This window comes from Terrapene carolina, unplaced genomic scaffold (genome assembly GCF_002925995.2).
Source record: "Terrapene carolina triunguis isolate 2854851 unplaced genomic scaffold, T_m_triunguis-2.0 Scaffold211, whole genome shotgun sequence".
NCBI classification, from domain to species: Eukaryota; Metazoa; Chordata; order Testudines; family Emydidae; genus Terrapene; species Terrapene triunguis.
In genome coordinates, this window is record NW_020664562.1 from 19,240,865 (window position 1) to 19,266,568 (window position 25,704).

Sequence of the window (25,704 nt, forward strand, 5' to 3'; positions counted from 1 at the left end):
ACAGGTGACTGTGCTGCTCTCTGAATTCTTAGGACTGCTCTGAAGCACTCCTTGCTGCTTTGACATGGCTATTACTTGCATGATTCTTGGCTGACTGTTGCTTCTACATACAACACTTTTCTCTGCAGCTTTCAGCCATTTGGCCCTAGCTGAACTACTTTTGGGAGATGTGTTTATATTTTCCTGGGTCTCTTCAGGAATATGGACTAGCTGTGAAGAACCAGGACGTGACTGAATAGAAACTCTTGGCCCGCCAGAAAGACTAGCGTTATTACAACCCGGAATGCTGCCAGGCTGAATTTTCAGGTACTGATTGCTGGGGCCATGATGATCACCATTAACGCCCACTCTGGATGGCTCAGAGCTTGATCTCATTTCAATAGCCCTTGGTGGCGAATGGCCGGTTTCAGTCTCTATTACTTGCAAAGACAATTTTCGACTTTCGCTCTTGTTCTTCCATTGAGAAAGAAGTTGCTTGGAACGGGCAGAATCCATTGATGCATGAATTGTTGCATTTCGTCTAGCTGGATCTTCTAGTGATGGCGTGTTGACTCTTGGCAAAGTGTTGCTGAAAGTAACCATGTTTTCCTTTCCCATGGGGCTTCGTGGAGTTATAATCTCTACATCAGCATTTGCTCTCTTGATGTTAGTCAGGGATCCAGAATCTCTATGGTTTCGATTCAGAATACTCTCAGAATGGTGAGAGGAACGCCCGTCACTATTGCCACCATTTTTACCTGGTAAAATTCTGTTGGCATCTTGACTAAGGTCTGTCAGAGATCTTAATGGTTCTCTTTGCAGATTCTGGTGAAATACATTCTCTTCACTTGGTAGGAAGTTCCCCACAGCATACAGACCCTGACATTTGGATAGAAGCATTAGACAATTATGGAAAAACAAATATTTTCAGACACTTCAATTATACTTTCATGGCTTTAAATAAACAGAAAACTCATAATATTAATACAGCTAAATGGACAGGATTTGTTCAGTTTGTTTTCTTTCTATTACTACTTATCACCAATACAAATCTTATTCATTGTTCCAAATTTTGTCCTCAGTTCTGTACATGCAAGTATGTATAAAGCGGTACCATTGTGATCCTTTGTTATACCCATGTAGTCTAAGAGAATACCTGGGAAAAGCGGAGGATTATTTTCCCCCTCCTGTGTTCCCCCTCCTACAAAGCAGCGGATACAGTACAAGGGCGAGTGTTTTGTTTTTAAAATAATGTTTTCACAATTCCTGGCCTTCGCTTAAGTAATGTTTACAGCTACACAACTGTCTGCTCTGATTTATTGAATCTTGTTCCAGCCTGATTAGTTCTCTGCTCAGTGGTTCTGCCCTTTCTACTGCGTAATGACCATGCAATACAATATCTACATGATAGAACAATTTATCAGCTTTGAAACAATTGGCTTCCAAGGTATGCAGAACTTCAGCAAGGTTTAGCTTCATGACGTTTACTCCATTCAGTGAGCCAGTTGTAAAACAATATCATTTAAAGAAATTTTAGTGAGAGAGAATATTTAATAAACAGTCCAAATGCTTGAGCTAATCACTCAGGTTAATTTTTTGCACCACTCCCAGATCTGTTTGTAATTACACAGTATTAATTTCTCCCCCTCCCCATTGATTTTTACTTTTCTGGGCAGATTTGCTGGCTGCAGGGTATTTAGAATCACGAATCTCTGAAGTAAGCCATCATGCAACAGCCTATGGGCATGCTGAGTCAAGAACATGCTTGAGTGTGTGTTTCAGACATAGGCACAACTCAATTTTTTTGTGAATTTTGTAAATCTTTACATGCACTTGTCATTTTAGGTGGCATTCAGTAGTAAAAAAACTACAATTCCGGATCAGGTTGCAATACACAGGAACTGACCATTTTCCTATACAGTGTGATTTCAATAGTCTATTCATGTTGGTGTTCCTTCTACCACTCTAAAAGCTTTTGCCTCTAAAATCATTCTCTGGTGAGGGCATTGCACACAGCAGAGGTTCTCAAACTTTTGTACTGGTGACCCCTTTCACACAGCAAGCCTCTGAGTGTGACCCTCCTTATAAATTAAAAACACTTTTACAAATATTTAATGCTATTATAAATGTTGGCGGTGAAGCAGGGGTTGGAGTGGAGGCTGACAGCTCGCGACCCCCCATGTAATAACCTCATGACCCCTGAGGAGTCACAACCCCCAGTTTGAGAACCCCTGGCGTACAGCCTGTACTGTTATGTGATTATCATGATGTGACTGGGAACATCATCTATTTTAATATTATATTGAAAAACATTTCTGACTCATTTTGGTTCATAACTGGATGCAGGGAAACGTCTTCTCCTCACCCACACAGGACCCAGGCAAAATGCTGTCACTAGAATTCCTTGAGCACTGGTGAGGCTAGGGGGTAGCTAGCCTGGCAGTGTTCTGCAGACTTAAGAAGACGTAAACCAGTTAGACTGGGGATGTGTCCAGAGGCCCACTTCCTAGCACACACAACACCAAGCACTGGAGGAATATTTGTTATGCTTTTCACCAACAGATGTAAGGAGAGCTAAGCCCTTCTTGAATCCTTCCAGCTGCTTCTACCCTGTACATGTGGAGTGCCTCAGAGGATCCCTGCTCAGGCAGCACAGTTCTGCACAACCTCCCCACATGTTCCAATGATGTACAAGGGCATTACATTGCCCTTAGTTTGTTACCAACTTGGCAATTTATTGTACCTCCTTATGGGGAAACTGCTGCTTGTGAATAAATTATGCCTAGAAATGGGGCTTTGTGTTGGACACTGAGAAATTATGTTCCTTTCATCGGTGGAGAAAAGAGAAACTGATGCTAGCACACCTGTTGTGCTGCAGCCTGCTGCATGAGGGCATCCCAGGTGGGGTGTCATCCCTAGGACAGGCATCCATTTTAAATGGAGAGACCTGCCTACTGTTCCCCCTTTATCAGTTTATCTCCAGAAATGACACTTATGTAGAATTCGTTAGCCCACTGCAATCTGAATGACTTTTTTTCCCTAAAACTTAGAACACATTCATACTGTATTTACCAAATAGAGAGCAATTCCTCCTCCTATTAGAAAACCACAATAGACATCAACTGGATGGCTCTTGTACTGGGTGATTCGAGTCAGGCCACATATAATTCCACAGATGATAAATGCAAAGACGAGAAGAGGTTTCAGAAGTTTGGAGGAGTCGGTTAAAGTGGAATTGAAGTACATCTTGAAAAGAAAAGAAAAGAAAAGAAAAGAAAAGAAAAGAAAAGAAAAGAAAAGAAAAGAAAAAGTGATTTTATGAAATTTCAGATTGACCTAAGAGGACATGACTTTATTTCATGTATGGTTTCTTCAACTGAATACAAAGGAATGCCTGGTATATTCTTATTGCATCAATTTTGTTGATTTTATTTTTAATTCTTGGTAAAATCCATTCAACTGCTATAGAAAAATCTTTAGTCACAATGGGACCACTTCTGAAGTCCTTATCCAAGCTAAACTCTCACTGAAGACAGTGCAACTCAGACCTGAGTAAGGATTTGGTGTGTTGCAAATATAGCTAGCTAAGGAGCTAGTGCTTCTGGAACATAGGAATTGTCCTACCAGATGAGACCCATCGTCCATCTAATACAGTGTTTCTGAGAGCAGTTAGTACCAGATACTTTAGAGCAGTGTTTCTCAGCCAGTGGGTCATGACCCCTGGGTGTATGTCACAAAAAGCAATCACGATGTGCTGAAAATGTTGTTATAATCTAACGCAAAGAAAATCTTGCTCCTCCACTTCCCTTAACCTTCATGGTCAAGTATTGTCTGTTGAATATGTAACCACACACACAATTAAATTACATAGACGTATCATGGTTATCCTTAATATATTTTTTACTCTTATTTGGATAGTAAGTGTAAGGGGATGGTGAAATGTTTTGACTTTGAATAAGGAATCACTAACCTAAAAAGGTTGAGAAACACTGCTTTAGAGGAAGGTGCAAGAGATCCCACAGTAGGCAGATGTGGGGTAATCATTCCCTACCCCCACCCCCAGGAAGGTTTCAATTTAATCAGTAATGGTGGTTGTTATTTATTATTTATTTGCATTGCAGAAGTGCTTAGAAGCCCCAGTCATGAAGCAGGACCCCATTGTGCTAGGCACTGTACAAACACAGAACAAGTAATTGATTTAAGCCCAGAAACATAAGGTTTCACATTGCTTCCAATCCTCTGTTAGCATTAACTCTAGATATTCTTGTTGTTCACATAAACAGACACTTGCTCTTTGAATCTTACTGAGTCCCTAGCCTCTGACCTGTGCTCCTCCTAGATTTTAAAAATTAAACATTCAACAAAGGCACAATTAACTATAAATTAGCCAGTCAATCCTATTAGTAAATATCAGTGGAGCTATTCACATCAAACAAACACATTCCTGCTGTAACTCCACTGAATTCAATGCAGCAATACCAAGGGAGAATTTGTCCCTTAGAGTCTAGAGTTTGGATGCAGCGTTTGAAGTAAGATGGGAGGAAGAAAAGAGGCAGGATATGTTGAGCATTATTTGAATGGCAAACTAAAATATCACTTTATAAGACAAGTATCATATTTTGTATGTGAATAATATGAAGCATTAAATATGTTTTAATGTTACACTCCACTACAGAGGATAATGTTGCTAGATAACAAACTGTGTGGAACTACTGTGTCCCTACTGTATCTTTTATAGTAATATTGAGTTTATTTTAGCTACTTGTAATTTCATTTTGCTGTCAGGCTCAGAGGATAAGAGCTTATTTATTTCCTTACTACGTTAGGCAACAATCTAAGTCAAGTCACTTTACGCTAGACAGTAAATGACATTCTGACTTTTCTCTAGTACAAATGAATAATGAACAGAGTTGATTACTTACCGAAATATATACAGCTGCAAAGGCTGCCAGAGTAGCATGTTGAGAAGGGAATGATTTTCTGCCAAGGAAGGACACTCAAATTATGCTTCTCAGTTCAAATACACTCTGCTACCGCTCATTTAAAAACACGTGCGGTGGTACAATCTTTTTTAACTTACAAATCACAAGCAAATAAATTATCTTTTATATTTTTTCCTAAGTCTCCATTCCGTATTCTGGGGACAGTATCAGCTAAGAACTGAGTTAATAAAATAATCACATTTTGTTTTAAATATTCAACACCAAGTCATTTTCTGATATTAAAAAATTAATTCGATGCACCGAACTCTGATATATTTGATTTTTTAAAATGGGCAAATATATATAATTACATATCTGGATATTTTTTCATGATGGGCCCAATCCTGCAAAAGTCTGTTCATATGAGTCATGTAATTAATTATTCCATTGACTTCAGAGGGACTTCCCTTTTGACTAAGAATTAATAGTAGGTGTTTGGATGATTGGGCCCAAAGAACTTAGTCCTGAGAGGTGCTGAGCGCCAGCAATGATCATGTTGTGGATATGTGGCACTTCACAGGATCAGACCCCGAATAGATAAGCTCAAAAATCTCATTAAAAAAAAATCTTACACAGTAAACAGATTGGGATTTCTTAAATTCTTTCTTTAAGTGGTTAATGACTGGAATGAGTATTAAAGGAGGACTGCTACACATTATCTACCTTGTTTTTTTCTTTTCTAGCAATATAGGTTACTTCTGATCGAGGGGAAAAACGTGAATAATTTATTTGAGGAACATTGTTTAGCCATCTATAGAGCTAGTCAAATAATGGATTTTATTATTTGTGAATAATTTATTCATCAGCAATATTACTCTACAGCTAGTCAAATAATATTTGCAAATAATTAATTACATTATATATCTCTCCATAATCTTAATCAATAAAGTTCATGGCTCAGATGCTTAGCTGTGGCCTAACAGTACGCGGCACAGGTCAGGAAGCAGTCTGCTTCTACAAATGTTGGGCCATCTGAATGCCACTCCTGGGGGCTGCTCTAATTTGTGACTGCTGCCAACATGCTGTTATAGTAACTGGGGGTTGCTGGGGCATGAGGGAGTTGTGGTCACAACCTGTTTTCCCTAGCTATGCCCCCCGTACAGGCAGTCAGGACGGTGATTAGAATAGGAGTTGCTATAGTGTCTCTACACCAACCAAGGATCACCCTAAGCAGAAGAGCTCCTCTGATGCCAGGATTCACTGGCTGAATAGTACAAAGTTGCCTCGCTGTATATGAGAAATGGGGGCCCATAAGTAAGACTGATACTATGGAAACCAGAAAGCTTCCTGAAATGTTGTAGCTGGTCTGGAGGAGCAGTGTGAAGGCTTGATTTCTGCAGCGGTCTGACATCCCCCTAAATGTCACCCTCTGACTGCACGGAGACCCTGCATCCTCTCTGTGCTTTCTTTCTCCTCCTTCCTCCCCATAGTACTGTTGTGAAAAGGAGGGGAATAACAATAGAGCTTTCTTGTCTTAGGGAGGCAGGCTTATTGAACCTTCATTTGCTCTGTCTTCTGGTTCCTCAGATTCAGTTCCCAGTAGTTCCTGACGTGACAGGATCACATATGGCAAAGAAACTTGGAGAAGGCATTCCAGGATAAAGTAATCCAGCCCCTCCACCCAAGAGCTAAAGGAGCAGACCAGCAGGACAAAAAAATTAGAAGATTCCTTGAAGATGTCAAGATTGTGGGGGACTCCTGATTTTTGGCCTGATTCTGCAACTTGCTGGGGGTCCTCAGCTCCAAGTGATGACAGAGTTGAGTGCTCTCAGCACATTGCAGGATTAGGTCCCAAATATGGAGCTATAACGAGGATAAAAGTTACAATGTGCAGCTTAGCTTCTATTATTTTAGAGCATTCACAGCCAGGACCATAACAGCAGTAGCTAAATAAAATTGTCACATCAGATATTCTGACTCTTGACATTTGCCCCTTTATGGTTGCATTTCAATACCTTCTTTTCTCTGAAAAGAAGAATAAAAAAGTCACAAGGGCATGAGAGGAAAAAAAATACAGGGCTAGATTCAGTTTAAAAAAAAAAAAAAGTCTGTTGGACAGCCAGGGTTCTCGACCAGAATCCTAGTTAAAGGTCTGTGGAAGATGAACAGAACGACTTTGACCTTTAAAAAGGGGCACTATAAATAGAAAATGTATGTCAATTTGCTGTCATAAATATGCCCCCCTTAGAATGTTATAGCAATGCTAAGAAGCCTTTGTAGTCTACAGTATGTCCTGGTGAATTAAAGAATTGGTTTTCCTTTGAGCGGAATTCTGCATTTTGCTTAGTCTTCTCTAAATAATTCTATGTAAATGAACTCTGTGGGCCAAATTCAGAACTACTGTGAATGCAACTCCACTGATCTGAACTTTGTGTCTAACAATTCCTCAGTTTTGACTCTGGCTAAATAGAAATGTATGAATTTCTCATTAGTAAGGTCAGAGATCTAGATCTTTGACTCCTTTGTAAATTCTGAGAGCCTTTCACAAGGAATATCTGTGAATATTAAGAGTGGCAGGGGAAGAAAGACAAAAATCTTCCCTCCCCAGGACATGGAGCCTCTACAGGCTGTGGTAGAAGCCACTTAGCTTCTTCCCCAATTTGGGTGAATGAAACCATACATTTATGGTCTCCACATCTTTGACAAAGAGTCAGCTGTGCCAATGAACAGAAAGAGAGGCCTGAGCACAGCGCTGGATCCAGCTCTCTAAACTTTGACAATGTTCAGATCTGGATTTTAATTTCATGACTTTGATGTGTGGCTGTGTCATTGTGTTATGATTTATTTTCTGTTTACTGAAACTTTTAGTTTCTTTGCATTCAGTGAAAATGCAGGCTGTTACAGAGATGTACATACAGGGCTCTCTCAGGGAGACTTTACTTTTGTTCTTTCTTGTTTTGTTATCTTTTAATTTTAAAATGAAAAATTTTGGCTGAAAATGTATGGCTCTTCTTTGTGTATGGAAAGCATGACATCTAGTATTAATGTGGTAGATACATTCAGAGTTCTGAAAGAAAACCTACTCTGAGAAAAGAAATAAGCTACCACTCAGAGGTATGAAATATAAACATGGGGGATAAAATTAAGGAAGCTATGAGAGGAAAAATAGTTCATATAACATGCAGAGTGTAAGAACACACAATGCAAAGGGGATAAAGAGGATTATGAAACAAAACTGTGAGGGTATAAAACTGATTAAGAAAACTAGAACTAACAAAAGGAGACAGAAATCACCTATCATATGAATAAAAGTATGGAAAGGCACCTTGACTATAAACAGGGGAAGAGATTGATGAGGAAAGCCACTGGACCACTACGGGATAATAGAGACAATTAATTTTCTCTATCAACTGAATAATTACACAAATTCTTCTCTTTACTGTTCACAGGGGAGTCTGGAGGCTAGTTACCACAAATGGAAACAAAGTTTCTGGTGTATTATAAATTGAAAATGAAGGCCATTAGCAATCACACAAAAACAAGACTTGTACAAGTTAAAATCACTAAAGTCAGATTAATCTCCAAGGTTGAAGAGATTGCACCATAAAACCCCGACAGGGATGACTGAAGAGTCTGTTGGACCAATAACAGATATCTTATCACTCCAGCATGAATGGAGAAGGACTTGAAGGAAGCAAAAATAATAATTAAGGAGAAGCCAGAAAATTATAGATCATAAAATGCAATCTCAGTGTCAGGAATAACATAGAGTATGAGATGAGATCATAACATTTCTGAAGAAATATGAGCCGATTAAAATTGGCCACTGGCTTCATAAAATATTCATCTGATGTGACAAATGTGATTGATGCTTTAGAGGTGATGACATGCAAAGTGAGGGGTGAAGTACTCTTCTGAAATTTCTAAAAGGCATTTGACACAGTGGACTAATAAGTGCAGCAAACACAGAGCAGTAGATGCCCTTCTTGAAAGGATAAAGAAATTACTTGGAGCCTGATCGTGCAGGGGGTGGACCCATATGGAGCCCCACTGAACTCAGTGGGATTCCATGCAGATGCAAAGTATTGCCTGCACCAGTCACCTTGCAGAATCAGAGCCTAGGTAAGAGTAAAGGCTTATGGGGCAGGAAAGAACAAAGTGAAGAATTAGCCACTATAGAATGATAGAAATGTAGGGCTGGAAGGGACTTTGAGAAGTCATGTAGTCTAGCCACCTGTGCTGAGGCAGGACCAAGTAGACCTAGACCCACTCTGACAAGTGTTTGTCTAATATGTTCTTAAAATCCTCCAATGATGGGGATTCTACAACCTTCCTTGGAAGTCTATTCCAGTACTTAATTATATTATAGTTAGAGCCCTGCATGGACACACAATTTATATCTGTGGACAGAAAACAGATATCCACAGAGCTGCAGGGCTTTAGTGACAGCGAGCGAGACCAGCAGGGCCATGGTCAGCACCTGGGCCAGGAACCACAGATATCCGCATGTTGGGCCGCCACTTGCAGGAGCCAGTGCCCAGCTCAAGCAGCTCCTCCGGCGTGGCTGTACTGCCCCCAGCCCTGCCCACTGGGGTGGGCACCAGGCTTACCAGCAGTTGTCCCTGGTCACACTATTGTGTCCAAGCAGCTCACACGCTCCTATATTCCTATTCTATAATTTGGCTGGATCTCTTTTAGATAGCTATGTGTAAATTAGAAAACCACAATATAGAACATTCAAGGGAGTGCAACATGAATGATAAATAAGAAAGGAGAGTTAACCTAGTTTGGAAGAGCTAGGAAAAACTGGTGGTGTGTTCAATGGAGGTAAAGAGTTTTAAGAGGAGACATGACTGCATTTTTCAAGAGCCTAACAAGTATAATTAGGGTAGTATAGATACGTTTCTTGAATTAAATATCAAATATTAAGACTCATGGTGAGGACCAGGTGCATCAGAGCAATAGGATATAGAGCCCCCCATCTCTAGCAGTGACTGTTTTACCATCTGATGACTGCTGGCCTGTCTAAAACGCGTTTGTGGTCTCTAAGTTCCCAGTGGTGTCCAGCATACATAAACTACCACAAATAGCGTTAACTTCCATGCTTGTTGGCCATCTCAATGGGAGTGATCTCCCTGAGTGACCTGGGAGAATGAACTATCCTCTTGTCTGGGAGAATGAACTATCCTCTTGTCCCTAGACAGGTCAGGATTCAGGGTCATATTGGTTGGGGAGCGTGGAGAAGTTTGCAATGCTGCAATCTTTTCTTAAATAAGGGACTTCAGTCTCAATGTCTGTCAATGTCCCGACTTTAAACAAGCAGAAAATACACAAAAAAGTAATAAAGAACGAAAATGTAGTGGACTTCATGAACTAAGGTATAAGGAAACCTCAGGTAACATGAGTATATGAGTATTTAGGCACGATCTTTCCCTACTCAGCACGTAGAACTTATGAAGACCCTATCAAGAGTAACGGTAGAAGCAACCCATGTTGAAAAATGAATTAGATACTGTGCCTGCTTGAAAGGGAAGAAAATTGTTAGTTAATAGTGGATACCACCACACTGTTAGGCACCCAAGTCTGTCTGAATACTCTCCAAAGTCTCCCTTAGGCCTTAGATATGTCGACAGTAAACGTAACTAAAGATCAACTTATTCACTGAGTTTTGTTATAAAAACTGTCAAAACTCACTCAGAGTTGATGTTAGTTACTGATTAAGTCCGGTAGGTGGGACTGATAATTAAAAATAAGAGTGAATACCTACGTCCTTTAAAAGCAAGTATGTAAGGAAAGATTATTACACAATGAAAGATGGAACTAACCTTCCACCATTGATGATTATGGGATCAGATCCTGAACAAATGTCTTCCACAATATAAGAATTTTCTGAGCAGGATACATTTAGGGATGTGTAGTTAGGTTTGCATACAGTCAGGAAATATGGTGTCTGATACCCTGTTGACAGCTGTATGATGTCAGTAATGAGAGCAGTTGAACAAAGGCCAAAGACATGAACACCTAGAAAGTAAAACAAACCAGCTGGTTAAACTTAGTTAAGATCATTGGATCAAATTCACAGCAACATAAGTAACCACAGCTCCATTGCATTCAGTGGTATTAAGCTTGCTTATGCCAGGGTTTAGGTAGGATTTAAGTGCAATATTATTTAGTCTGTAAGCTTTTTGGGACAGGGTCTGTCTTTTTGTTCTGTGTTTGTACTAAACCTAATAACATCCCAGCCCATTATTGGGGTTCTTAGGCATCTGATAATAATAATGATAATAATTAATAATAAGCCTTTTGTTGGCCCTCTGCGCAGGGGTAAATTTGGCTTATCGGCTGTAATAAACTGTACAATGTTCCAATATCATATTGGAAAATATATATGATGTTATGAATATAAGAAATGGAGATTCTGTACTTTGGAAAATGTACTCTACACTGATTTCCTTTTTTCTCTCCCAATTTTTTGTCTTTAACTTTAATAACCAAACATCTTGTTACAAGGATTTTTAATAAACCTATCAAACTGAGGTACCATATAACTGGAAAATATCAAACCTAGTACCTATATTTAAGAAAGAGGGGAAAAGTGATCTAGATAACTACAGCCCCATTAGTCTGACCTCAATAGTATTCAAGGTTTTAGAACAAATATTAAAGTAAAGAATAATTAAAGACGTTGACACAAACTGAAAATGGGATAAAATGCAACACAGGTTTATCAAACGTAGGTTGTGTCACATAGACCCGATCTTTCTTTAAGCTAACTGATCTTTCAGACAAGGGAAATGTGGTAGATCTAATCTATCTGAACTTCAGTAAAGCATTTGATACAGTTCTATTTGGGAAATTATCTTACCTGGATAAAATGGGGATTATTACAAGAATTATGAGGTGTGTAAGGAACTGGCTAAAGGAGCCACAACAACTGGTTGTGCTAAAAGAAGAACTGTTGGGCTAGAGGAAGGATATCAGTGGAATTCCTCAAGGATCCATCTCTGGACCAATCTTATTTAATATTTTCAATAATTCATTAGTCTGTTTATACACTGAACTGGCAGTAGAGGAAATGGAAGTGATGACAGTGCAAGCTTTCCCACACTGCCCCAAGGATGGGCTACTCTCTAGACATGAGAATATGCATGTTCATTCAATACTTGTTCATTCTCATGAGACGACCGTCTGTGGTGCCAAATAATGCCAATTAGGATGTGTGGTGTTCTTTTGTTTTCAGTATGGACATCTGTCTCTTAGTAAGGGATCCGAGAGCACCATCCCACAGACCACCAAACACCAATCAGATGGTAATGACTTTTGGGCGTTGCAGACCTTGTCTGTGTCCATGCAGTGGTTTAACCCTTGAATCACACTGTCACTCTTTTTCATTACATTACAAAAAACAAACTAATATGTTTAGTTAAACTCTTAACAGGAAGTGCAGTTTATCTATTGAAAAATGCAGTCTTCCTCTAAATGTTCTCTTTTTGTTACTGACTAATAACACTCGTATCTTGAATGCCAAATTCCTGAGACTGAATATATATAGTTCAAGTAAATGTGGTTGCTTTACGGTGCATTTTTTCCTGCTTTGGATGGGTTTTAGATTTGTTTCCCTGATGAACTTGTACTGTTAAAAGTAGTTTTTTTGGATTGGAGAACTGGAAGAAGGCTGAAGTTATTGCTTTCTCATGAGATGATTAAATAAGACACATAAATGAAAGATCAGATTCAGGGAATAAATTAAGGGTGAAATCCACACACCTCCAAAGCTTGATTTGTTTCTGCACCTCCACAGCTATGTTTCTGAGTATGCGCACCACTGTCTCACTCTGTATCCAGATGCCTATCTCCACCTCAGAGTGATTCACAAACCAGTGGAAGATAGGTGCTCTTCCACATAACTTGTGTGGAGACCCAATCTGGCAAGCATACACAAGGCCACCTACCTCCACACAGAGCAGCCAAGGAAGAGGCTCTCCTTTATAACCTTTAGTCCAGAGGTTGGAGCACTCACCTGGGATGTGGAAGCCCACTAGTTCAAGTCTTCCCTCTTCCTGATTAGGAGATGGGATTTGAACAGGCACCTGCCACCTCTCAGGAGAGTGTTTTAACCACTGGGCTACAGGATATTGTGCTGGGACAGCGGGGGAGTCTCTCATCTCTGCTATTGAAGTTATTCCACTCTAATAAAATAACTGAATAATTAAATATTATTTGGGCCAGAGAGTTAGAATGATGCTATGGCCTAGTGGTTAGGCCCCTCACCTGAGAGGTAGCAGATTCCTGTTCAGATCCATTCTTTTCATGAGGCAGAAGGGGGACTTGAACTGTTGATCCCCCACATTCCACGTGAGTAATCTAACCATTGGGTATAACGGAGGTCTTCTATAACACCTATGTCCTTTTGTGAATCCAGACCAAGAGACCCACCATCCACACATGGAATATCAAATCCACTGACGTTTTTTGATAGGGCTATCAGCTCAAGCTGTTTCTATTGTGTTGCTCATGAACAGTGATTCTTTTTACAGGGGGGGAAAAGCATTCAAAATAAAACAAAACCCATACATCTTAACAATTAAATGGACTTTGAAAGGAGATGGGGGGTTGGTGGGATAATGATAAGCCAAATTATAGATTTAGAAACACTGATGATAACGCAATAGATGAAAGTGAAAAATGGACAACAGATGTGTTACATTATTGAATGTGTGTTTTTACTTTGCAATACCATTCGACAGCTTCTCTTGCACTTTTTTTTGGCAGGATGAGAGCTGTGCCAATAACTGCCCTTTACTGTCCTATAAAGCTATTTTAAAGGATGAAAAAACCTGTGTAATTAAAATCAAAAATACATCACAAAAGGCATTTTTTGGTAACTAACACCCAAAACCCACCAACGAATCTGACAGCTCTTCTAAGGAAAGAGTTGAAGTTGCAGCCTCCCGCATTAATATTGGCCTCGGCTCCAATCCCATTTCTTCTTTTAGACAGGCAACAGTAGAGAATTCCTTCTCCTACCATTATCTGCAATGACAAAGGAGGTATTCATGGCATAGGTAGCAGTTATGCAGCAGTTAGTGACTGGATTTTAAGGGCTGAAATATAATTATAATAGAACAAATATCATTCACAGAAGTGTACTTGCTTTTAAAGAATTTCATTAATATGCAGTTTCCCCTAAGTGAGGGCAGGCGAGAGGATGGCATTGACATTAAATAAAAATGACATAAGCTCTTTGGGGCAGGGACCATCTTTTCATTGTGTGTGTGTGTGTATAATGCCTAGTGCATGGAACACTGGCCCTGCTTGGGGCCGCTAAGTGATACAATAATATAAAAACTAATAATTAGAAAATGCTGCATCATAAATGGTGAAAAGCCATAGCACTCCCATAGCATTTCTGGGGTGAATGTAGCACTCAGCCTTTGGCTGCCTGCCTAGCAATCCCTGGCAGCCTAAAATTCCATGACAGCTTGTTCTTCCCTAATTGTGTAATGGGCTTGGTTTTTAACCAGATCCACTGCAGAGACTGGGGTTCTGTCTGTATGGCCATGTAAATTAACAGAGTGAGAGAAATGGCAAGCCTACTGAGGGGTTAGAGTGGCGCTAGGAAGGAGAAAGTAGCAGTGCAGATGAGTGGCTGCTTCACTCCACCCTGGTGGCCTCAGGGCAACCCTGCCTGTATGCAACCCCTCATCTCAGTTTCCCTTCTTGGATCCCCAAATAAAATCCACACTGGGTTTCCAGTCCAATCACAACAGCCTTCCTTAGGGGCTGATTTATTAATTAAAGTTCAAAACTAAATATAAAAGTCTTCTCTCCAGCCAGGTACAGCCCAACTCCCTTGGTCTGGGCAGAGTCCTTCTTGTGTTGGCAGGCTACTCCCAGTCCTTCCTAGCTGAACCAATTCCCCTAGTCTCAGGGTCTTCCCTGCAGGAGCCTCTCTCACTCACTGCAATCTCACTAGGGCTTTCTGAGCTTCTCCCTTACTATGGCTCCTTATAGGAAAGTCCCTGATTCCCCTCAAGTGGGGCTCATTCTGTAATCAGGGTTGGCTTGCCCATGGCAAGTCACCCCGTTACAAGGAGGAAAGTGTGATGCTGCTCTATGGAAGCCATGGCCATGATCCTAAATTCCACACACTCAGATTTATTTGATGTTTCCGCTAAAATTCTCAGCAGTGAAATAGTTATGTCAACAATGCTGACCAGAGCTGTGTGAATAAGTGATTTTTTTGATTTGCTGGCAATTTTGAAATATCTTTAAAAAAAATCATTTTGGGTCAAAACTTTTGGAGAATTGAAAAGAAAAAAAAATGTGTCGGTGGATGTCAAATGAAACGTTTTGTTCAACCTGAAACTAAATGTTTTGTTTCACTTTCAAAGGTATTTTAAACATTTTTATATATTTTTAAATGAAATTGAAAAAAATTTCAAAACAAAAATAATTTCAAATTGAAAACTGAAATATTTCCTTCAGAAAATGTTGAAACAAAATGCGTAGACTCTTTCTTTATGTTTTTTTCATAAACAATTTGGCAGAACAGACACATCTCTGCAAAATGTTTTAGTGTCAATGAATCTGCATTTTTCACCAAAACATTTTGGCTGAAAAATTTTGTCCAGCTCTTATGTTGGCATGTATATTGTTGTTAGACTTCAGAGTTAACACCGCACTGATGTGAATGGGCAGTTCAGACCTCAGAACAGATTGATTGTCTGCAGATTCAATAAAACAGCACTGTGCAAGGTGTGATTCAAAAGATTTGCAATGCAGCTGAACGCTAGAAACTTAAACATAAAATAAAATTAAGACTTAAACTATGTATGACCTGATGGAACCATCAGACAAGTGCTGACGCAGTGTACTATCTCAGTGATACACGGGGGAGTGGAAATTAAATGGGACAGCAGTTTCTGGACAATCAACCCCCTGCTGACCACACATTTGGTCTTAATTGAGTTTCCTTTATTCCCCTAGAGCAAAATAAATGCAGTGAAGATTGCGTCAGTATATGGGAAAGTCAATGGTAGAGGAGATGTAGAGAATTTTATTAGCTAAGAGTTAATTTCACAGGGTCTATAACATTATTATCCATCTCAGTATCGCCATTATAATGCTAAGACTTTGTCCAGGAGCAAGCAATTGGATTTTAAATTAAAATTTTACAGAATCTTAAATAGCTTTTGGCAAGCATCAGAGGATATTTGGCATGGGGAAAAAACCTGGAAAGATAGACCGTCTTGTGTTATAGAAGGGAAACCAGGGAAACAAAGCGGACAACATGGGGTAGTAGATTCAGCTGATCATGTTGATGTCTTTCCTAAAAACTGGATTAATCATGTTAGAGATTAGGGCTGGCAGATTCAGCAGATTGTGAATTTGCTCTCCTTCTTAGGTAATTTACAGGACAAAAGCTTGGCCCCTGGCAAAGCCAAAAGTTGTGCCATTTTACTAAATATTTCTGGGACTTTTTTTTTTATTTTATTTTACCTAACTGGGTAGTTGTGTTGACTGAGAAGGGGACAATATAAAGCTGCTCCTCTATTCTTTCTGCTTTGGTACTGTCAATCAAACTTGCAAACTATCTGATAAACTATATGATCTAACATTCTGTTACTCTGTGACAAAGCAGATTGCTCCCTTTGTGCAACCTAACAATCTTTAGCTGTCTAACATACATTGACATGGCTAAATCAACCACACCATATGAAATTTGTATGCTTTATAGTGCTTTTATTTTCCTTATAAGAGGAAAATATATTAGTGGCCTGATTCAAAGCCCATTGAAGTGAACGGGGGTCAGGTTGTAACTCCGGCAAATGCTGGAGATGCAGTACCCATTCTGAGAGTTTAATACATATGTTTCAGAGTGGTCTTGTCATTGGGAGTTACAGGGAAAAAATCCTGTGTGTGTAAATGTGTAAATATATATGTCTCTCTGTGTGTGTGTGTGTGTATACACACACACACACACACACAAAACGTATGTCTACACCAAGTACAGTCATTTTAGGAGGCACCTCAGGGCTGCAAATAAGTCCAGTTAAAAACTGCTCCTGTTTTATGGAACTGATAGTGAGCAAAAACTAATGTGGTTTAAATGGAATGACACAGATTCTCCTAAAATAATAGTTTGGGAAAATAAGTTACTGTATGATACTGTGGTAAAGACTATTTACTTTAAAGCAGTGGTTCTCAAACTAGGGCCGCCGCTTGTTCAGGGAAAGCCCCCAGTGGGCCAGGCTGGTTTGTTTACCTGCTGCGTCCGCAGGTTTGGCCGATTGCGGCTCCCACTGGCCGCGGTTTGCTGCTCCAGGCCAATGGGGGCTGCAGGAAGCAGCGCGGGCCAAGGGACATGCCTGCCGCCCTTCCTGCAGCCAGGGCCGGCTCCAGGCACCAGCGGAGGAAGCACGTGCCTGGGGCTGCACATGCTAAGGGGCAGCATTCCGTCCATTCTTGGGACGGCACAGTCCGAGTGGCTTTTTAAAATTTATTTATTTATTTTTGCTTCGGCACTCTGAGCAGCTTTTTTTTTAACTTCGGCAGTTTGGGCAGCTTTTTATTTTTTTTACTTCGGCAGTTCGGGCGGTTTTTTTTTTTTTGCTTGGGGCAGCAAAAATGGTAGAGCCGGCCTGCCTGCAGCCCCCATTGGCCTGGAGCGGCGAACCACGGCCAGTGGGAGCCGTGATTGGTTGAACCTGCGGACGCGGCAGGTAAACAAACTGGCCCGGCCTGCCAGGGACTTTCCCTGAACAAGCGGCGGCCCTAGTTTGAGAACCACTGCTCTAAAGGAAATAGACCTAAAACATACTCTAGTCTAAAAATGGAATAAAGCATGTGAATATCTCACCAGATAACATAGACAAACTGATTCCTGCTCTTACTGTTTTTACCTTCCTAGGCCTCTGGGTAGGGATTGAGGTTGGGGTTTCAGAAGGGATTTGTTTTCCTTCTCCCTTTTCCTTTTTGTTAGACAAGATCTTTAAAAATTATTAAATATTGCATCAACATAATTTTGTGTATGAGGGGTTTTTTACATGATATTGAGTTCCTGTTGCTCCCATAACGTAATAATTCATGTACAGATCTCTTAGGCTCCTGGAAATTATATGTTACATTATTGGAGTTCCTGGTATGGTTCCCGGTGCTTCATTTTATATATTGCATCTTTTGTATGAATTATGATTTCTTAGAAAATTAATTAAAATTTAAATACAAAATACTTAACTGTGCAACTTGAATTTTGCATAAGTGTATTCTTTGTGCATCTAACTTCCTAGGATCTTTATTTAAAGGAAAGAAGAAAAAATGAAGCTCTAGTTCCATAATTCACAGGAACCAGTGAGTAACAGCCAACTGGTGAGTACAACTGTCATTAGTTTCTATTATTAATGCAAGCTAAGTACACATTTTGGTACAAGGAAATGTACTGGTGTATGTCCTTATCAGTATGCATGAATTAAGGCATTCCTAGAGCTTGCTGTTAATTAATGATTATAACTTTGAAGCTTCTGGACTTATTTTCTTCAAATTTGGCTCAGTATTTAAGTCTCAAAAAGATTTAAAAAAATACTCAGACAATTATAGACAAGCCAAGTTTGGAAAAAATGGCTTCAGGAGTTTCAACATTATGAATGCTTAAAGTCAGCAAGATAGTTTTAAAAAACGCACAATGAACTAGCTGTGATGCATGTACAATGCACCTTTCTTTTATTCCGTAATCCTACTTGATTTACACATCTATTTAACTTGATGCATGAGTAGTATCACTGACTCACTGGGACTACTCACATGCATAAAATAATCTCACATGTAAATCTTTGCAAGACCAGGGCTTAAGTACGCACTTATTGATGACAACATTTTCTACTGCAAAGTCTCATACAATTTTAAAATAATCATAACTGGCAAATCAAAACCATCTTTTTTTAAAGCAAGAAAAATCACTAGTCATCAGTGAGGATTATTTTCAAGGTAGGTTTTAATTTTCAGCCTTTTTTGCATTTAGTCCTGTCTAAAACAGCATTATGATTAGAACTGTTTAAAATGAGAAAGTTCTTTTTTTTTTTTTGCATTCTCACTGAACTGAAGCCTAGTTCAAGGGATTTTGCTCAGACTTAGATTTTGTCTACACAAACACATAGTTCGCAGCAAGCTCTGGTGTAAATCTACCCTGAACTAGCCTGTCCATGTGGACCCAGTTTCCATGTGGACCCAGTTTGCTATGCAGCAAAAATTTTCTAGTGCACTGTAGATTACACCCCAGGTTCTCGTGATCTAAGTGTTTGTATAAATGAGCCCTTAGAAAACGTAATCTTCAGGCATATACAAAGTATTGAAAATTTCCATCCAATGGGTGGCTGAGTAAATTATGAGCATATAAAATCAAGGGGTTAAAATAGGAACTGTTTTGCAATCTTAGAGCATTCCAGTTGACTGGTACATAAAATCACAGAAATGTGGGACTGGAAGGGATGTTACTAGATCATCTAGCCCAGTCCCTGGCCCAGAGCCATGACTAAATAAGTCCTATGCATCCAGTGTCAAAAAAGACATGAAAAACTCCTAATATAGCATGGTTCTTCCATTCAGGCTAGAAGTGCTCCCAGAACAGAGATTACCTCCATTGAAAGTGTCTGTTAATAGTCAGCTTTGGTGTAAATCCACTGAAATCAATAAAGTTCAGTGCACTTATGCCAAGACTGCACCTGGCTCATAGTCCTTTAGCCTGTATGACTTCAGTATGACTCCTGCAGTTGTTCCCTGTAGATGCCAGTGTGAAAATCCATTCTGACAGAATTAAAAAAAAACATAGTTACCCAGCCAATCTGTTTTCCAGGGGCAAACATTTTGGATCCAGTTTAGGCAGCAGTGAATAAGCCCAAGATGGCCACATAAACAGCAACATTGCCAATCTCTTGTTTTTATCACAAGTGTCATGATATTTCATATTTTCTTATTTTTCTTAAAGCCCCTGCTGCTGAAACCATATTATTTACATGAGGCCTATAAAAAGAAACCATTTAAATAGGGTTACCATATTTCAGCAAGCAAAAAAGAGGACAGGAGGAGCCACGCCCTAGCCACGCCCTAGCCCTGCCCCCGCCCCCCCACTTCCCGCCCCCCTCAGAACCCCCAACCCTCCCCCCGTTCCTTGTCCCCTGACTGCCCCCTCCTGGGACCCCTGCCCCTAACTGCCCCCCAGGACTCCACCCCCTACCTAAGCCTCCCTGCCTCTTGTCCCCTGACTGCCCCCTCCAGAGACCCTCCCCCCATCCTAACTGGCCCCCTAGGACCCTACCCCCTACCTGTACCCTGACTGCCCCAACCCTTATCCACACCCCCAAAAAAGCCCCCCCCGAACTCCCGACCCCCCCCATCTCTTGACTGCCTCCTCCAAAATCTCCCTGCCCCTCTCCTGCCCCCTGGCCCCCTTACCCTGCATGGTGTTGGGCTCTGTGCGGAGCCGGACATGTGGCTGCGCTCCCCAGCGCAACACACAACCCGGTCCCTGCCCCCGCACAGTGCTGCCGGAGCGAGGGAGCAGGGGAGAAGGAGAAGTGGGGGGAGGAGGAGCTGCCGAGGCCCGATGCAAACAGCCCGGCAGGCCGGCCGGCTCAGAATGCGGGGGAGGGGGGCGGGGAGGAGAAGCTCTACAGCTGCTCCGGAGTCCAGCCCGGCAAGCTGCGGGGGAAGGGCTCTGGCTGCCAGAGCCCCATGCGAGCGGCTGACTTTCCTGCAGCCCTCCCAGCCGCTCCTCGCTCTGCCTGGGGGGGAAATCCCGGACATTTTTAGTGATTTGCAAATTCCCCCCCGGACGCTATTTTTAACACAAAAAGGAGGACATGTCCGGGTAAATCCGGATGAATGGTAACCCTAATTTAAAAAAAAAAAATGATTTTTAAGTCAATCACATGACTTTTTGGGTTCCACTCATGATTTTGAAATGCTTGCTGGCAATACTGAAATTAGGTGCACACCAACATGAATGATCCTGAGGAGGAATTCTTTGGTGAGATGGAAGGGACTATGGGCAAGAGAGGAGCAGCTGTTCAAGTATGATAAAGAATGTAGGTGAGCTTCCTACCAGTTTATGAATATGGTTGTACTTAGCAAAGTTCTCCCAGTGTATATACAGGCCCATAGGTCACTTTCAAGGAAATTTGTCATTCACTGAGTTTCACATTCAAAGAGGCGGGATACCTGAACAGAAATAATGACACAGGCCTGGTCTACACTACGAGGTTAGGTCGACTTTAGCCGCGTTAAATCGACTTAAGCCTGGACACGTTTACACTACGAAGCCCTTTCTTTCGACTTAAAGGGCCCTTTAAACCGGTTTCTTTACACCACCTCGACGAGGGGATTAGCGATAAAATCGGCCTTGGGGGTCGGAATTGGGTTAGTGTGGACGGAATTCGACATTATTGGCCTCCGGGAGCTATCCCACAGTGCTTCATTGTGACCGCTCTGGACGGCACTCTCATCTCAGATGCACTGGCCAGGTAGACAGGAAAAGCCCCGCGAACGTTTGAATTTCATTTCCTGTTTGCTCAGCGTGGAGAGCACAGGTGACCATGCAGAGCTCATCAGCACAGGTAACCGTGATGGAGTCCCAGTCCCAGTCCCAGGATCGCAGAAGAGCTCCAGCCTGGACCGAACGGGAGGTACGGGATCTGATCGCCATCTGGGGAGATGAATCAGTGCTCGCCGAACTCCGAAGCAGTAAAAGAAATGGCAAAACATTAGAAAAGATCTCCAAGGCCATGAAGGACAGAGGCCATAACAGGGACGCACAGCAGTGCCGCGTGAAAATTAAGGAGCTAAGGCAAGCCTACCACAAAGCCAGAGACGCAAACGGAAGGTCCAGGGCTGAGCCGCAAACATGCCGCTACTACGCGGAGCTGCATGCCATTCTAGGGGGTGCAGCCACCACTAGCCCAAGCGTGTGCTATGAGTCCCTCGCTGGAAACAGGGAAGCGGGTTCGGCGGACGAGGAAGATGAGGATGGAGAGAACATAGATAGCTCACAGCAGCAAGGAAGCGGAGAAACCAGTTACCCCAACAGCCAGGATATGTTTGTCACCCTGGACCTGGAACCAGTAACCCCCGAACTCACCCAAGACACTGAGGGCACACAGGGGACCTCTGGTGAGTGTACCTTTGTAAATATTACACATGGTTTAAAAACAAGCGTGTTTAATGATTAATGATTAATTTGCCCTGGCAATCGCGGCCAGTACAGCTACTGGAAAAGTCTGTTAACGTGTATGGGGATGGAGCGGAAATCCTCCAGGGACATCTCCAGAAAGCTCTCCTTCATGTACTCCCAAAGCCTTTGCAAAAGGTTTCTGGGGAGGGCTGCCTTATCCCGTCCGCCATGGTAGGACACTTTACCACGCCAGGCCAGTAGCACGTAGTCTGGAATCATTGCATAACAAAGCATGGTAGCGTATGGTCCCGGTGTTTGCTGGCATGCAGACAACATCCATTCCTTATCGCTCTTTGTTATCCTCAGGAGAGTGATATCATTCACGGTCACCTGGTTGAAATGGCGCAATTTTATTAAGGGGACATTCAGAGGTGCCCCTTCCTGCTCTGCTGAACAGAAATATTCCCCGCTGTTAACCACGCGGTGGGGGGGAGGGGTGAAGTGACCATCCCAGAGAATTGGGTGTGTGGGGGAGGGGAGTTAGTTGGGTTTGTGCTGCATGTTAAACCTGAAACCGCAGCCCCTCCTTTTACATTGCAAACACATTTTAAATGGCCAACCCAACGGGTGCTTGGTATGGTTAATGAGAGCAGTACTGTTTTAAAGCATCCCCACTTGTTAACAAGGTTAAAAAAGCCAAAAGACTGTGTCTTACCATGGCTGCCTGCAAGCTGAAATCTGTGTCCTGGCACTGCGTGAGTGATCTCTCACACCAAACCGGCAGGCCCTCAATATAAGAGGAAAAATGCGACCTTGTAACGAAAGCACATGTGCTGTGTGATGTGAACAGCAAAATCTAACGTGAAAGAGTGTACCCATTGTTCTCTAAAATGTATCTTTTTTAAACAACTCTCCCTTCTCCTCCACCAGCTGCAAATGTTTCACAGAGGCTAGTGAATATTCGAAGAAGGAAGCGAAGGACGCGTGACGAAATGTTCACTGAACTACAGACTGCCTCCCACGCTGACAGAGCACAGCAGAATGCGTGGAGGCAGTCAATGACTGATTTTAAAAAAGCCCAATATGAGCGAGAGGAGAGGTGGCGTGCTGAATCGCGGGCTGAAGAGGAGAAGTGGCGTCAACTTGTACTCAGAAAGCAAGAGTCGATGCTCCGGCTGCTGGAGCATCAAAGTGATATGCTCCTGCGTATGGTTGAGCTGCAGGAAAGGCAGCAGGAGCAGAGACCGCCGCTACAGCCCCTCTGTAACCAACAGCCCTCCTCCCCAAGTCCCATTGCCTCCTCACCCAGACGCCCAAGAACACGGTGGGGGGGCCTCCGGCCACCCAATCACTCCAGCCTAGATGATTTCCAGTGCAATAAGTTTTAAAGTTTTAAAGTGCACTGTGTCCTTTTCCTTCCCTTCTCCCCCACCCATCCAGGCCTACCTTTGCAATTATCCCCCTAGTTGTGTGCTGAATTAATAAAGAATGCATGAATGTGAAGTAACAATGACTTTATTGCCTCTGCAAGTGGTGCTCGAAGGGGGGAGGGTAGTAGGGGAGGGTGGGGTTGTTGGTTTACAGGGAAGTATAGAGTTAACCGGGTGGGGGGTGTAGGGGCGGAGGGTTCATCAAGGAGAAACAAACAGAAGTGTCACTCCGTAGCCTGGCCAGTCACAAAACTGGTTTTCAACGCTTCTCTGATGCGCACCGCGCCCTGCTGTGCTCCTCTAACCGCCCTGGTGTCTGGCTGCGTGTAATCAGCAGCCAGGCGATTTGCCTCAACCTCCCACCCCGCCATAAATGTCTCCCCCTTACTTTCACAGATATTGTGGAGCGCACAGCAAGCAGCAATAACAATGGGGATATTCTTTTCGCTAAGGTCTGAGCGAGTCAGTAAGCTGCGCCAGCGCGCTTTTAAACGCCCAAATGCACATTCCACCACCATTCGGCACTTGCTCAGCCTGTAGTTGAACAGGTCCTGACTCCTGTCCAGGCTGCCTGTGTACGGCTTCATGAGCCATGGCATTAAGGGGTAGGCTGGGTCCCCAAGGATAACGATAGGCATTTCAACATCCCCAATGGTTATTTTCTGGTCCGGGAAGAAAGTCCCTTCCTCCAGCTTTCGAAACAGAAGAGAGTGCCTGAAGACGCGAGCATCATGTACCCTTCTCGGCCAGCCCACGTTGATGTCGGTGAAACGTCCCTTGTGATCCACCAGGGCTTGCAGCAGCATTGAAAAGTACCCCTTGCGGTTTATGTACTCGGTGGCTTGGTGCTCCGGTGACAAGATAGGGATATGGGTTCCGTCTATCGCCCCACCACAGTTTGGGAATCCCATTGCAGCAAAGCCATCCACTATGTCCTGCACGTTTCCCAGAGTCACTACCCTTGATATCACCAGGTCTCTCATTGCCCTGGCAACTTGGATCACAGCAGCCCCCACAGTAGATTTGCCCACTCCAAATTGATTCCCGACTGACCGGTAGCTGTCTGGCGTTGCAAGCTTCCACAGGGCTATCGCCACTCACTTCTCAACTGTGAGGGCTGCTCTCATCCTGGTATTCTCGCGCTTCAGGGCAGGGGAAAGCAAGTCACAAAGTTCCATGAAAGTGCCCTTCCGCATGCAAAAGTTTCGCAGCCACTGGGCATCGTCCCAGACCTGCAACACGATGCGGTCCCACCAGTCTGTGCTTGTTTCCCGGGCCCAGAATCGGCGGTCCACGGCATGAACCTGCCCCAGTAACACCATGATTTCCACATTGCTGGGGCCTGTGCCTTGTGAGAGGTCCATGTCAATTTCCTCATCACTATCGTCGCCGCGCTGCAATCGCCTCCTCCTCAGCTGGTCCTGGTTTTGCTTTGGCATGTCCAGGAGGCTCTGCATATACTCCAGGACAATGCGCGTGGTGTTCATAGTGCTCATAATTGCCGCGGTGATCTGAGCAGGATCCATGATCCCAGTGATAGCTATGGCGTCTGGTCTGAAAAAAGGCGCGAAACTAGTATCTAAAGACCAGGGGAAGAAGGGAGGGAGGGAGGGAGGGAGGGAGGGGCGAGTGACGACATGGCGTACAGGTACAGGGAATTAAAATCAAGAAAGGTGGCTGTGCATCAGGGAGAAATACAAACAACTGTCACACAGAATGCCCCCCCCAGAGATTGAACTCCTAAGCCTGGGTTTAGCGGGCCGTTGATTTGACGGAGGGAGGGGGGAAGGAAATGAATACAGAACAAATCTATTTTTTACATCTTAAGACGACAGTGCAGCATGACTGATAGCCCTCGGCATTGTCTGGGTGCTTGGTAGCAATGTAACCCTACGTGTGCCAGCCACATGTCTGCCAGCACCCAGATCACCCTCGGCCTTTTCTGGGTGCTTAGCAGACAATACTTGGCAGAAAATAGTATACTACGACTGGTAGCCATCATCGTCCAACGAGGACGGTTAAAGGCAAGGGGTTGCTGCTGTGTAGCAATATATGCTGTACAGTAGCCAGAAGGATCAGTAAAGGCGCTCAGGCTACAATAATCTATGAGCATTTCAGGCAACATGTAAATTTGTCCGACGAGGACGGTTACCAGTCGTAATAAACCATCTACTGCCAAAAGGCAAGGGGCTGGTGCAATGCAGCCCTA

The 25,704-nt window shown here is 42.6% G+C and overlaps 1 protein-coding gene across 1 annotated transcript in view; it reads right to left on the minus strand.

Moving 5' to 3' along the window:
- LOC112119382 (phospholipid phosphatase-related protein type 4) overlaps positions 1-25,704 on the minus strand; it is a 55,962-nt gene that overhangs the window by 1,690 nt on the left and 28,568 nt on the right. The window contains exons 2-6 of the mRNA XM_029912380.1: positions 13,805-13,940; positions 10,727-10,922; positions 4,902-4,959; positions 3,052-3,225; positions 3-858 (exon numbers count right to left, since the gene is read on the minus strand). Of these exons, the coding sequence (XP_029768240.1) occupies positions 3-858; positions 3,052-3,225; positions 4,902-4,959; positions 10,727-10,922; positions 13,805-13,940 (1,420 nt within the window). The remainder of the gene's footprint in view (positions 1-2; positions 859-3,051; positions 3,226-4,901; positions 4,960-10,726; positions 10,923-13,804; positions 13,941-25,704) is intronic.